Here is a 13,884-nt window from a genome sequence, read left to right on the forward strand (position 1 = left end):
TCTCTCTCTCTGTCTTGTTTTGTTTGGCACGCTCGGCGTGTTTGTGTAGGCAAACACAACTAATGTGCGATTTGTTTTTTGGACAAATTGGTGTGGGTGTCACTTTGAAGGATAAAGGTGCGCAGGAGCTCAGGAAGCCTTCAGCTGAGTACACAGAGAGGCGACGGGATCATCGAGAGCCGACAGCAGTCGACCGGCGGGTCAGCGAGGACGTGAACTTTACTTTTGCTGGTGAATTAAACTGTGCTGACACGTCTGCAGGCGACCGCTTCACTAACACAAACAGCTGTCTGCAGAACGGCTGCTTTAAAGACCAAACTAAGTGAATTCAGGAGAATTTGTTGGATCTAATCAGACTGCTGCGACCCTCTGAGCTGAGCTCCTTTATCAACCCGACGCTGATAAGATCAAAGCCGACTTGGCAGAGCAGGAGAAAGTCCAGAGTCAATTAGCTTAAGCAGACTAGCCTCAAACAGGCACAACAGTGCACGTTAGCGCTAATATTTAAGAATCAGAGCAAAGTAAAAGAAAAGTTTTCAAATATTAAAAACAGCTTAACGTGCGAGTTACATGCAGAGATGATCAGGATCGGGAAAATCCCGTTTGTGGCTCAGAGGCAAAGATCCGATCTTTTAAATATTGTGACGAGCTTCGGCTCATTTACGTTCCAGTGTGCGCATCAGGAAAAACAAGCTTTTAATAACAGGCTGTTCAGTGTGTCGGGGTGTAAACATCCTTCTAAAAAGGCCACTTTATTAGAATAAATCAGTTTTATATTAAACAACCTTTTCCGTCAGTGGATAATTGGACGTGTGATGAGAGCGGCTCCCATCACAGCGTGACAGTCAGCCCACAGGAAATGTTTCGGTGACCCTCGGAGCTGTGACGCTTTGTTTGGTGACTGAGGTTAACTCTTCCTCAAATTAAACCACGAAGAACAAAGAAACCAAAGAAACTGACGATGACGTTGGAACAAAACGTTCTTCAGGTGAAAACCAGCCGCTGATCATGGAAATACAGCAGCTGTGGGCTGTCGACAACAACTCGCAGCTGTTTCCTGCTAGCTTGTGATTTTCACAGCTGGGCCGTCACGTTTTATGAGCTTTTGAATTTTTTATTATTTTTTTGCTGCTAATCTCTGATGTTTCAGTGCATTTGAGCTCTCAGGGCCACCGTAGATTCGCCCACCGAGGTCAGAGAGACGCCGCTGAGATCGCCGCGTCTTGGCAAACATGCTGCTGCTCACGCTCAGCGAGTGAAAACACTTTGAGTTTCAGTGAAAACAGCAAAGTGAAACATAAAAACTGGCCCCTCCCATCAGGTGTAAAAGCCTTCAACCTGCATTCTTTCTAATGGCCAAAAGGGGGCGACTCCTCCGGTTGCAATAGAAAAACGAGCTCCATTACTGTCCATCGCTTATATACAGTTTATGCACATTGCTGGGTGTGAGATACTCACAGGATGTAGGTGATCACACCGACGCTCCTGGGCGGAGGCAGGAGAGAGAAACAGAGTTCAGCTTTTCAACATCTCGAACATTAAACACCATGAAAATCCTCGATGTATTTCACAGCTGGGATGAAGCTCTGCGTGTGTTCACTCACCACATGTCGGCCTCCAGGCCCAGAGGTTCATAGTTGACGACTTCAGGAGCTGCGAGGAAACAGAAGCTTGTTAGCATTCAGGTCGACTTCTTCTCCACACTAATTATTCTCAGAGTTTGCTGAGCGTTACTGGAGCGCATGATCGCGTTCAGCCAGGTGTGCTGATTTGTTTGTTCCTTCAGAGGTGTGATTTTCATGGCGCCCGCTAAAGCTGTGATTTCTTTTCTCTCCACTTGTCTGTAAATGTGTGAATAATCAAACACAAATCACTAAATTCATTTCTAATCGTGCTGAAACAAAACTTCACCTGAAAGAATCCACAAAAATCAACGGGATGATTTATGGGCCAATCAAAAGCTTCCAGACTGTAAACAACACGTTTTCAGCCTTTATTAGTTTATTATTGACAATAAATCAGCGAACAGTGTTTCCCACCTGCAGAAGTGTCTTTATATCGGTGTGGTTTTTACATGTGGGTGCAGCGCTGCGTTAGAGTTTTATTACGTCTGTGTGGAGCAATCATGTGTTAAAGGATCTAAACTACCTTAATTTCCTCCATGAGCCGTGCATCAGGGCCTCGCCTCTAACAGCCGACTGTGTTGGTAAACGAGCCAGAACAGCAGGGCGAACTACAACAACTTCCTGTTGCTTTTACAACCCCAGCACGCCGCCGTCAGTATCACACACTCACCTTTTCCAGCTCGCCCTGCAGCGGCCGAGCGCTGCGTTCCCAGCAAAAACTGAGACCCCAGAATGCAAAATGCAAAAGCAAGACCGTGGCTCGGGAAGGGGGGGGGGGGGGGAGAGAGCGCATCTGTAGCCAGAAGGTCGCCGGTTTGATCCTTGTGCTCTCTGTCCTGGTCGTTGTGTCCTTGGGCAAGACACTTCACCTACTGGTGATGGCCAGAGGGGCCGATGGCGCGATATGGCAGCTATATAAATGCAATCCATTATTATTATTCTTGGCATTTACATTTACGGCCATCTGCCATTTAATCTGCTCGCTTCATACCGGAGACGAGACGATCAGAGACGAGCAGGACTCAAGAATCCTGGATTTGAAACAAACAGCCTGCAGGAGCAGCGAGAGCAGCCGTGGAGGGAAAAGCGTTTAAACTTTGACTTTTAACTTTTGATTCAGTTTTTCTGCCTCAGACTTTACTGAAATTTTAAAACTCAGACGAGACCTGCAGAAGGACTTAATTGATTTTGAATCTTATTTTATTACATTGAGCTTTTATTCTTATTTACTGCTTCAACACTTTTGTTTTCAGTGCTGAGAACAAATAAAGAAAATGTTATGTTATGGAAAGCATGAATGTTTATGTTTTGCAGCTGACTGGATTCTCCAGCATCGTCTATCCCACACATCGTTTGGCTTTCTTCCACCTGATCTTTATTTACACCATTTGCCCGCTGACACCCGCTGCAGCGGGGACGTGCTCTGGTCTTGGCCTGGATCGCGCTGGTAGTGGGCACTGGCACCAGGCGGAGGGTTGGCTGCTGCCCAGAGAAGAGTAGATGAGGGCAGATGGCACTGGTGTCTCTGCGAGTGTGTGTACTGGTTTAGACATCTTTGTGGGGACCAACAGTCACTTATGAGGACAAAGTGCCCGCCCCCAGACTCAAAACGTGGTTTTAGTGTCAGGGTTAGAATTAGGTTATAGTTAGGCTGAGGCATCATTTTTCATGGTTAGGGCAAGTGGCAAGAGAAAGCATTATGTCAATGAGATGTCCTCACTAAAATATCAAAACAAGAATATGTGTGTGTGTGTGTGCAGGCCTATTATCAGGTCTCTCTCGGTCCCTCCGGTACATTTGGCGCCCATTCTCACAATATGCAACCTCTGGGATGAAGCCAGGAGAACAGGGTGGTGCAGAGTGTGTGTGTGTGTGTGTGTGTGTGTGTGTGTGTGTGTGTGTGTGTGTGTGTGTGTGTCAGAAACACAAAGTGTGCACAGCTGTGGGACACTGACCTACAAACTCTGGAGTTCCAAAGATGTTTTTAAAATCGTTGCCAAAGTCGATCTTGTGGGCGAGTCCAAAGTCGATGATCTTGATGCGCGGGTGAGGCACCGAGCGGTTCAGCAGCATGATGTTCTCCGGCTGCAGAGGAGCAAAGAAAACAGATTCATCAGCCGAACCAGACGGGACCTAGACTTACTCACAGGCTGGACTTATTATTATTTATAATCTAATAATTCCTGAATAATCAGGCCGGTCTCATCTTAAAGAGAACCTGTTATCCAAACAGACACTGTGAGTATTTAACAGTAAATGGGAGGCGGAGCCTTCAGCTGTCAGTGGCTCTCTTATGGACTCAGCTCTACTTCAAACCATCTTTGTTGAGCAAACATGTGCAGCTCTGGACTTCCTGTGATTTTCCATGATGCACACAACACTCCTCCTTTCACTCCACATGTGTTTACATTCAACAGCTGCATGTCATCAACTTTTATCTCCTCTCACACAGTTCAGGTTTTCTCTCTGCGGTTCCTCTGTTGTCCAGACAGAGCTGCTGACACCTGATCATCTCTCATATCGACCTTTCAGGGAACTGTTATGAATCGACTGTAAAAATCAAACTGAAGCGATTAGACAGAGGAGGGAGGGACGTTTCCATAAAGCACGTCCATCTGTCCGCCGTGATTTCAATGAGAAACAGCTCAGACGTCCAGAAACATTCGAGCAGACGTGTGCAGGAAACACAGCGTGTCCTGTGTGTGCAAATAGAGGAGGAGGCAGGAGCACGCAGGAAGAGTCTGGCAGGAAGCAGGCTCATCAGGGATGGAAATCCCATGCAAATGAGTGGAAACCTCTCGAGGAAGTGGGAGAAAGGATAGAAAGCCAAAGACGAGCTTTAGATGAGCCTGCGTCCCCTTCAGGTCTCTTTCAGCACGATTACGAGCCTGGGATTCAGTCCGGGGAGGAACAGGAGCAGATTGGCTGTGGGCAGCACTGACAACAGCTCGCCCGCTCTGTTCTCTGCTCCACTAACAGCGATGTTTATGCTCATGTTCATGCTGGAGTGAAGGAAGATGATCCAGTGTGGGTCACAAGCTGTTCCAGGTCTCCGTCTGCATCATGTGGACACCTTCAACCAGGAGCAAGGCGGCGAACGCAAACACAGATACACGACCGGTAAACAGACAGAGCCGAGTTTTCATTTCATATACTTTCCAGTAAAAGCGCAGGTGACTCTAAATGATTATGACCTGAATGATTATGCAAATCACACGAGTGCACGCAGCATCTGTGGCTGCGAGCAGACGCACCGAGCGCACTCACAGGTCACGTTACTGTCTCTAACAGCTGATTGGAAAAGAAAACATTTGCATTTTCTTATAAAAGCAGCGTAAACAGCCTCCAACTAAACTCACAAAACATCTTATAAGGCGTCACATGACCAGAATACGGGTGGAAATATAAAAGACACCTGACGTGTAGTTTTTAGTGGGATCAGTAAGTCAAGTATATTAAATGAAGTCTGAAGCTGAGCGGTGAATAACGGCGGAGCGGAGGCTGCGTGCTCGGTAAAAGCTCCGGCATCACGAGCAGCTGAGGTCAGAGGTCATCATTACCTGCAGGTCTGAGGCCAGCGTGTCCCAAACTGTGATGTATGAGGACACCAGGAGTGATCAATGATAATGACGAGACACAAACAAAGACACTGGACAGAGCTCGTCCAGCAGGGAGGAAACACGATGTGCCGACTGCTTCCTGACCTCTGCCCTCTGGAAAACTGTCCACACTAACAACAGAGACCTTAAACAACAGATTAGTCATGACTCTGAGCCCAGAGACACAGAGAGAAACCAGAGTGGTCAAACAGACGCCACCGTATCGTTACATCAGCGCTCCCGTCAGCTGACGGTCAGGAGCAGGACACTCCGAAGGTTTCACTGCGACACAAACACACGAGCGTCATCTCCCAAAGTGTTCTTAGAAAACCGTGACAGACGTTTGGTTCTCGTGTTTAAGGACATTAATGAGACGAATCCCTGGAAAACCGAGACAATCAAACTATTAAACATCACACAGCCAGTTAGTTCATGTAAGAAAGTGTATTTGCATGGCGCGCTCACTCAGACACGTGGTTTGTGTCTGAGTGAGTTTCTCAGGGCTCCTTTTTGGTTTTTATATGTACAGTTTTATTTATACTCTAAATGTTAATGATGGTTTCAGTCGTTTTTATCCAAACTAAACATGAACGGATCCGTTTTCATCGTCAATTTTCTCTTTATGTTTGAACATTTGGCGAATCTCCTTCTGTTTCACTGGACAGCCTCACAGTGTAGAGGCAGGAAGTGGAAATCATGTTGAAGCATACATATATTTTCCGACACAGCAATGAGCCAAGATCTGGAAAAACCTGGACAAGCTGTAGGAGACACGGACAGACTGACAGAGTCACGAATGACTCGATTAATCGATTGTTTTTAGATCTTTTTCATTGTGAGTGCACAACATCCTCAGCCCTGCGTGTTATTAATGTGAACTATCGCACAGCTTTTACTTTATCTTTTTTATCAGTGGGTACAACACACACACACACACACACACACACTTTGTTTTTATACCTTTGTGGGGACACTTCATTGACATCATGCTAGCTGCTAGCCGTAGCCCAACTGTAACCCTGACACTGAAACCACATTTTGACTCTCTTTGAACTCGTGGGGACGCACTTGTCCCCAAAAGGGCTGTTGGACCCCACGAGTATACTTCTGATTTCTGGTCCCCACAAAGATATGTAAACACACACGCACACACACGCACGCCGGACTCTGTTTAGCTGCAGATGTACCTTGAGGTCGAAGTGAGCGATCCGCTTGGAGTGCAGGTAGTGGACTCCATCCAGGATCTGCTTGAGGAACTGCGTGGCCTCCTCCTCGCTCAGGGACTCCTTCTCTGCCAGGAAGTCGAAGAGCTCGCCTCCAGCCACCCTGGGCGAGGTGAAAGAAGGACGGGGAGGGGGAGAAAGTGAGATCTCTGAGATCAAAGCCAGCAACAAATCCCAGATTAACACAGCTCAGCTGATGTAATCTAATCATCCTGATGCTTTAGCAGCGACCGATTTACACATCCAGAGGAGCGCTGTTTGCACAAAACCGCTTTACGTCAATGAAACCCTTCAATAAAAACGACCTGTTGGGTTATTTAACAATGGTGCACCATTTCCTGTCTGCATTTCAACAAACAGCTTCAAATGTTCAAGTTCAAAGACGAGCATGAAGGAAGAAATAACACCGGCCAACACTGCAATTACACTCTTTAAATAAATAAAATAAGACTCTGCAGCTTATCTCACCAACCTGCTAAAAACCCGACTGACTTTACTTCATATGAGCTCATTGAACACAAAGATGTTGAGATTCAAAACTTCTTACATATTTTATTCTTCACAGTGAGGAAGAGCAAAGAGAGACGTGAGGATGAAACAGAGGAAAGCTCTGAACAGGGAGAGGACGGAGATTCGTCTCCGTCACGGTGAGATAAAACTATAAAGAGAGTGTGTGTGTACCTGTTTAGACATCTCTGTGGGGCCCACATATTGCTACTATACTTGTGAGTCCTCATGAGTCCGACAGTATTTTTCAGACTCAAAATGTGGTTTTAGTCTCAGGGTTACGATTAGGTTATGGTTAGGGTTAACATTCATTTTTGATGGTTATAGTGAGCAGGGAAAACATGTCAATGACATGTCCTCACTAAGATATGAAAACGAGTTGGGGTGCGGGTAAGTCTAGTTCCAGCTCCTCACATTTATTCACTGCAAGGTAGGAAAAGCACAACAAAGCTGAACTTTCTCAGGAAGCTGCGTCAGAGACTGCTCGTGAACTTCTACCGCTCCACCATCGAGAGCTTTCTGACCTTCTGACTGCTGCACACTCAGGTTCGACTGCTGCACTGTGGAGGACAAGAGGCAGCAGAGGCACCTCACTAACCCCCCTCAGAAACATTTATCCTGGCAGACTTCATCATCAAAGACCCCTCACACCCTGGACACTCACTTTTCCCTCCCCCGGGTAAACGTTACAACTCCATCAGGTCAAAGACAAACAGACAAACACGCCCTACCTCCACCCTGATTGGAGGATAACTGCACTGCCAGCACTCATGGACATCACACTTCATTTATGAACTGTATGTTTATTCATACTTTAATGCAACCAACATTCCTCCCACTTTAAACTGTATTTATTATTTATTATAGTAGCAAATGCACCTCATTGTTCTTGTAACAGTGACAATAAAGATTCTGTTTTCTATTCTTTTCTGTTGATTGTTAGAAATCCTTTTACTTTGATAAGTTGTGTTTACTTTGTTGTAGAAAAACAAAATGACCACAGTTATTTATCCTGAAATAGAAACCAACAAATACACAAATACTCTCTCACACACACACACACACACACACACACACTCCACCCGTTCGAGGGGGAACACCAGACCAGCTGCACAGCTCCACCCACTCTTTACCTCATCATCTGCTTCAGTGGTTCACAGGACGCACACACACACACACACACACACACACACACACACACACACACACACACACACACACACCAGCTCTGTCACGTCTCTGCAGCTCGTAGCTGTGCGTCGTTATCGTGGCTGTATTTACCACGACAGCAACGCAAAGACACAAAAGAGACCCAGAATCAACAAAACACGACATCTCGTCTCTTCGATTTCGCTGCACGAGCCGACTTTGACTATAATCACCAAACTGTACCGACATCAGCTGTTTTTTATTCCACAGGAGTCGTCTGCACAAACAGACGACTCCTGTGGAATAAAAACTGCCGCCGGGACATCAATACACTTCAACACACAACGACAATATTTCATCATCACTGAACACGATTTGTGTGCCGCGTCTGCACAATCTCAGCGCTTCGTCTGAACGTGTCGCTTTACTGACTGTGACATACATCAGGAGGAAGGTGAATATCTGCGGCTGCTGGAACGCTTTAAAAACGGTGGTTTTGCAAATAACGTGTCGCGACTTTAAAACCTTCCAATAATCATCGAGTTGTGTTAAAACCCATTTTTGAAGCTGAAAACTGAAGCGAACGCCTTTAAAATCTGCCTGCATTAAAAATCACGCCTGGGACAAAGGAGGTGTTGGTCTCTATGGACAGCTTCTCCCACGTCACTAAACGGGGCTCCTGCTGGGTGTTTAACGGATTCTGTGCCTGACGTTACGACTGTGGCGCTAACCATGCAGAAAGTGGGCGGTGTCACAGTGGCTTCATCGGTCTTTTATATCGCCTGTGGTTTGCACCGGGGGCTGGTTCTGACCCACAACAGATCAGAGGTTCATTCCAAGTCCAGAGAAGAACATGATGTAGAAATCACACGTTAGCAGATCCAGAAAGCAGCCACACCTGTCAGCAGCACCTCAGACATCAAACCAGCCAATCCAGGAGCTTCAAGCTCTTGTGTAAGATTTAAGCATTTAAAACAAACTTCCTGGTTCACATTTGATCCTCTATCAGCAGCATGCGCCGTGTTGACACGGCAACCTGAACACTGACAGACCTCGTCACCGTCAGCGGATCAAAGTGCGTCATGAAAACGAGACGGATCGAAGACTTCAGGGAAACTTAAGTGTTTCCTGCTGAAATATTTGGCTTGTATGTAAACGCTATACTCCATCAGTCCATCACTTATGGAGGCTTCTGTGGGAGGCTGGTGTGTTTCTCCAGGGTCTCCTCTGAACTCGAAGTTCGAGCTGCAACACCCAACAGAGGAAGCTCGAGGACAGAAACGTCTCCTGCTTCACTCACTCGTTAATAACACCCACAGATAATAGAGGTGGGAATCACCATACATCCCACGATACGATATTATTGCAATTTTTTAAAATATTTTGCGATATTCAGATTCTGAACATAAAGGTAAACTTTATCAATATTCATTTTCTCTAATATCAAAGTCTCACACTCAGTCTTTCTCTCATTTCAGTTTGATTGTTGACAAACTGAACGGTTTGTATTACAGTCTAGTCCAACTTAACTGAATCAACCATCTGGTACAATTATAGCTATTCTGAACTATGCAGTTTATGAAAACTATGCAGCCCCTTCAGCAACTGAAGAATTTGAAAGTAAATTAAAACAAAATATAATTTTACATTAAATGAAAAAGTTTTAAACTTAATTAAAATAAAACATGTCTTAAATTAAAATAAGTAAACTGTCATGTTTATTGCTGCCAAAAACAAGTTAAACACATTTGGACAGTGAAGGAATGTCAGGATTCTTGCTCAGAAAAAGGATCAACATGCTCTGAAGTCAGAGCACAAAAACCTTTTTTGTAACAAAATATCGATTTCTGCTGTCCCTGTATCCATACATTATTAGAAACAAAATATCACCATACTACACAGTATCCATTTTTCCCCCCACCCCTAACAGATAACAGACCTCCACTTCCTCTGAAAGACTCACAATATCTGCACTTCAACAACACAAAGAAAAAAGCAGGAATTTTCCATATTTGTCCTTTATGAGGTTAACAACGCTTCATTATGTAGTGAAAATAAACAATGCTGTGGAAGTGAGCAGTGAACATGTGGGATACTGTGTGTGATGGAGGTAGAGGATCGATGGATGGAGCAGAGGTGGAGGTCTTTAGAATGACTGGAGGGCAAACGTGGTTTAAAGGTTTAAAGATGCGACTTCTTAGAAACTTCTTATAAACTTCTGAGCTTAGACTTAAAAAGGCCTCAGAGATAAACGACTACTTAAGGTGGAGGATTTGAACATGAACCGAGGCGTCACTATTTTTAAATCCATGAATGTTCTCAGTGAACTGATTATATGCTAATGAGAGTTTTTCACTGATTTTACTGCTGAACCTGTAATTTCACAGCCCATGAACAGTCCAATCAGGAGCAGAGAGGCTTCCTGTTTCCTGTTTTGGGAACGAGGAAAAACTAAACAACAGCTACTTCTCCTCCTGCTGTTATTAACATTTTCTAACATCTTTAACAGCCTAAAGAATATCAACAACAGAGATAAACAACATGGAAAAGAGATTATTTGTTGCTATAGTTACGCGGTCTGCCCGCTTACTATCGACGTGGAGACGAGGTCGTGGCGAACCACAACAAACACGGTGCCTTTATTTCAGATGCGATCAGCGCACAGGAATGCCATCGGGCGACTGTCTGCAGCGCGGTGACCTTATTATTGAGGCGCCGCGTTTAGGCTGAATAATGGTGCATAGTTGGAATACAAACACTGCTGATGTTTGAAGTAAGCGCGTAAAACTGGTTTAACTGGTGGGATACAGTTACTGTCACGGTTTTTATCTGTCGTCTGTTTGAAGACGTGTTTGGCTTTTTTTAAATGCTTTAAACTTCTGATGAATGAATCCCTTCGATCTGCTCTTCGTGTGTTTCACTTGGACTGATTTGAATTGTTATGACGCCGAATCTTCTTTATTTTTTTACTTTATTGATGTTTTTGGACTTTTTGTGGTTTTAAATGTATTTTACACATTTTTTTTTGACAAAAAGAAGACAAACAGCCACTCACAGCTCCAGGATCAGGATGACCTCGGCCTTGTTTTCAAAGACTTCGTGCAGCGCGATGACGTTCGGGTGCTGGATCTCTTTCAGGATGTTCACCTCGCGCTCGATGTCCTCCCGCGTCACCCCTCGTCGGCTCGACTTGCTGCGCCGTTTCTTGATGAATTTGGCGGCGAACTCCACACCTGTAGTCCTGTGTCTGCATCTTCTGACCACAGCAAACTGACCGCTGCAGACGGGAGGGAACACAGAGAGCGCTCAGCAAACACTACAACAGCTTATTTCAGACAGAGGATGAAGTCTGAGACAGGTGATAGACAGAAGGATTATTCTGAAGTGTGAATACAAAGCTACTGTAGCAGAGACCTAAGATAGAACATATGGAGCGATATGATGACTGTAGCTGAAAGGGCAGAGAAATCATTCAGAACAAACCTGAGAAAATGAGAAATACACAAAGATGTGTAGCAGCGAGCTGAAAGGAACCTCGGCTGCTCAGCGACCTTAAAAACAGACTTCAGGCTGCATATATGCATCACTGTCAATATGGTAAACACAGACATCTGAGCCAAAGGGAGTGGGAGGGATTATGAGAAGCAAACTGGTGATCAGGAACAGCTTTAATTAATAAGTGCTGGATGAATCACGGCTGAAGCTGAAATAGCAACGCAGGAATAAAGACAGCAGCGTGCATGCTCACACTCACGTCAGCGCAACACGGCGACAACCTGCACGGGTGCAGTCGGGTTATTTCTCATGGCCTTGGTCTCTGATGCAGAACGCTCCCATATCTTTAATAAAAGACTTGTGCACAGAGTGCAAAGGCACACCTTCCTCCACCTTCAGCGGCCCCTCGTAACCAGCTCAGGAACAGTGTGCAAAAAGCAGCACAGCTCTCAGCGTCAGCACCTCGTCCACAGAGCCGATAAACATCCAGACTTAGTCAAACTTTAAACTCTTACTCTGAAACCAGACGTGCACCTCAACAATAATGAACTGCAAATACTCTATGCAGTGTATCCAAACTGGGCCGATGAAAATGAAAAGATCTGTATGTTTTTTACCCATCACACATTAGAGGCGTGTGGTTGTTGTTCTATTATGTTATGTGATAAACACACAGGCTGCGGAAGAACCCACGGATCAATTGGGAAAGTTTTAACTGCTCTTATGTAGAAAAAAAGCCCATAAATCGACTATAAATCTGCCCAGAAATGTTTTATTTTTAAAAAGAATTAAAGATTTCGATGATAAATCCGTGGACGGTCACTCTAACCTGGGCCCTGAACGCAGCGCTTTGCAGTCAATCGGAGCATGCTCAGTGACGCTGAGCTTCACAGTCGGCTTGTTATCGAAACACTGACGATGCTTTACAAAGTGAGTGACACCACAACGACTTCACCAACCGTTGGTGTGTAACTTTGTCTCCTGACATAGTGTAGTCGCCACTAGGGCTGCCACAAACGATTATTTTGATAGTCGACTAATCAGATCATCATCCACTGGACATAAAACATACAGCTTATTGCACCAGCAGCATCTGCTCTTATATAACTATCATTAGCTTACAGCTTTAAGTGTTTAAGGTATGTGCTAACTAAAAATAAAGACAAGATGATAGTTTATTAAATTTTAATGAAATTTGCAGATTGTTTCGGTGAAGTTTAATAAACTCCTTGCTATCTAAAATATAACAGGACACCGGAGTAAATTCTCGAACATCTCACACTTCTGATAATCAGCTGTCTGCTTGATGTTTATTCAGCTGTGTAAAAACTATAACTTTAATCTCAGCCAAACCGATTTACTCAGGAACAAATAAAATACTAAAAAAAAGCCAAACAATAACATTTTTAAGTTATCTAAGTGACTTATATATCATGTTTAACCTGAGTAGCGAAAGACGGCGGTGGGTTTGAAAACGATTAGGAGTCCGGTGTTCTCACGGCTCTAGTGAGCCTAGCCCCCGGCTAGCTATCGAGCTAGTGGCTAACAGACGTCTCCGAAAACGTTAGAGCGCTTTTGAAAATATGTGGTGTCTTGATAAACTGAGCAGATATTTGAGGTTTACACAGCTACATTCTCGCCTGAAAATATGTTAAACGTTTATTCTGTGACCCAGAAAGAATAATAAGAGTAATATTAAAACTAACTAGCTGCCGCCATTGTTGGAAACTGAGCTGGGCTGCGCTATGAATTCTGGGACACAGTTTCTTCTTCTTCGGGGTTTAACGGCAGCTGGCATCCTTGTACATGCAGTGCTGCCATCTTCTGTTTCAGTCCGTTATTACACTCTTAAATCCTACTACTTATTCCTGCGTCTTTTGTGATCTTACAAAGCTTCAAACGACGCGTCGACTATTAAATCAGTCGTCGACGATTTTGATAGTCGATGTAATCGTGACTAGTCGACTAATTGTGGCAGCCCTAGTCGCCACGTAACAGATAATAAGCAAATTTTATCCTCTGAGAGAGGCGACAAACTCAAACTGAAGTTCCTCCGTCACCACATCTGCCCAGATGTTTCCCCCCTTCAAGCCCATCTTTATTATTTGCCGTTGACAGGCTGCAGCAAAAACAATGCTGCTGTTCCCCGCACACATCCTGGTTCCTGAAGGGCACACGTGAGCACTTCTCCCAGATGTGGCGAGCCTGCGTGACATTTTGCTGTGATGATTATTCCATGTATCAACAACACAGAGGCTGTTATGGAAATCGCACCATCGTGTTGCC

At 44.8% G+C, this 13,884-nt stretch overlaps 1 protein-coding gene across 2 annotated transcripts in view; it reads right to left on the reverse strand.

Moving 5' to 3' along the window:
• The window catches only part of dapk1 (death-associated protein kinase 1), a 72,127-nt gene that overhangs the window by 35,081 nt on the left and 23,162 nt on the right, over positions 1–13,884 (reverse strand). Inside the window, exons 1-6 of one of the 2 annotated variants that reach the window (XM_087849515.1) lie at positions 11,587–11,714; positions 11,159–11,380; positions 6,412–6,550; positions 3,581–3,710; positions 1,605–1,653; positions 1,459–1,485 (exon numbers count right to left, since the gene is read on the reverse strand). In XM_087849515.1, the coding sequence (XP_087705641.1) occupies positions 1,459–1,485; positions 1,605–1,653; positions 3,581–3,710; positions 6,412–6,550; positions 11,159–11,380; positions 11,587–11,714 (695 nt within the window). Of the gene's footprint in view, positions 1–1,458; positions 1,486–1,604; positions 1,654–3,580; positions 3,711–6,411; positions 6,551–11,158; positions 11,381–11,586; positions 11,715–13,884 lie in introns of those variants that run through there. The other variant, XM_087849516.1, reaches the window with a different exon arrangement.

The sequence above is a fragment of the Neolamprologus brichardi genome, chromosome 12 (genome assembly GCF_056152115.1).
Source record: "Neolamprologus brichardi isolate AB-2024 chromosome 12, ASM5615211v1, whole genome shotgun sequence".
NCBI classification, from domain to species: Eukaryota; Metazoa; Chordata; class Actinopteri; order Cichliformes; family Cichlidae; genus Neolamprologus; species Neolamprologus brichardi.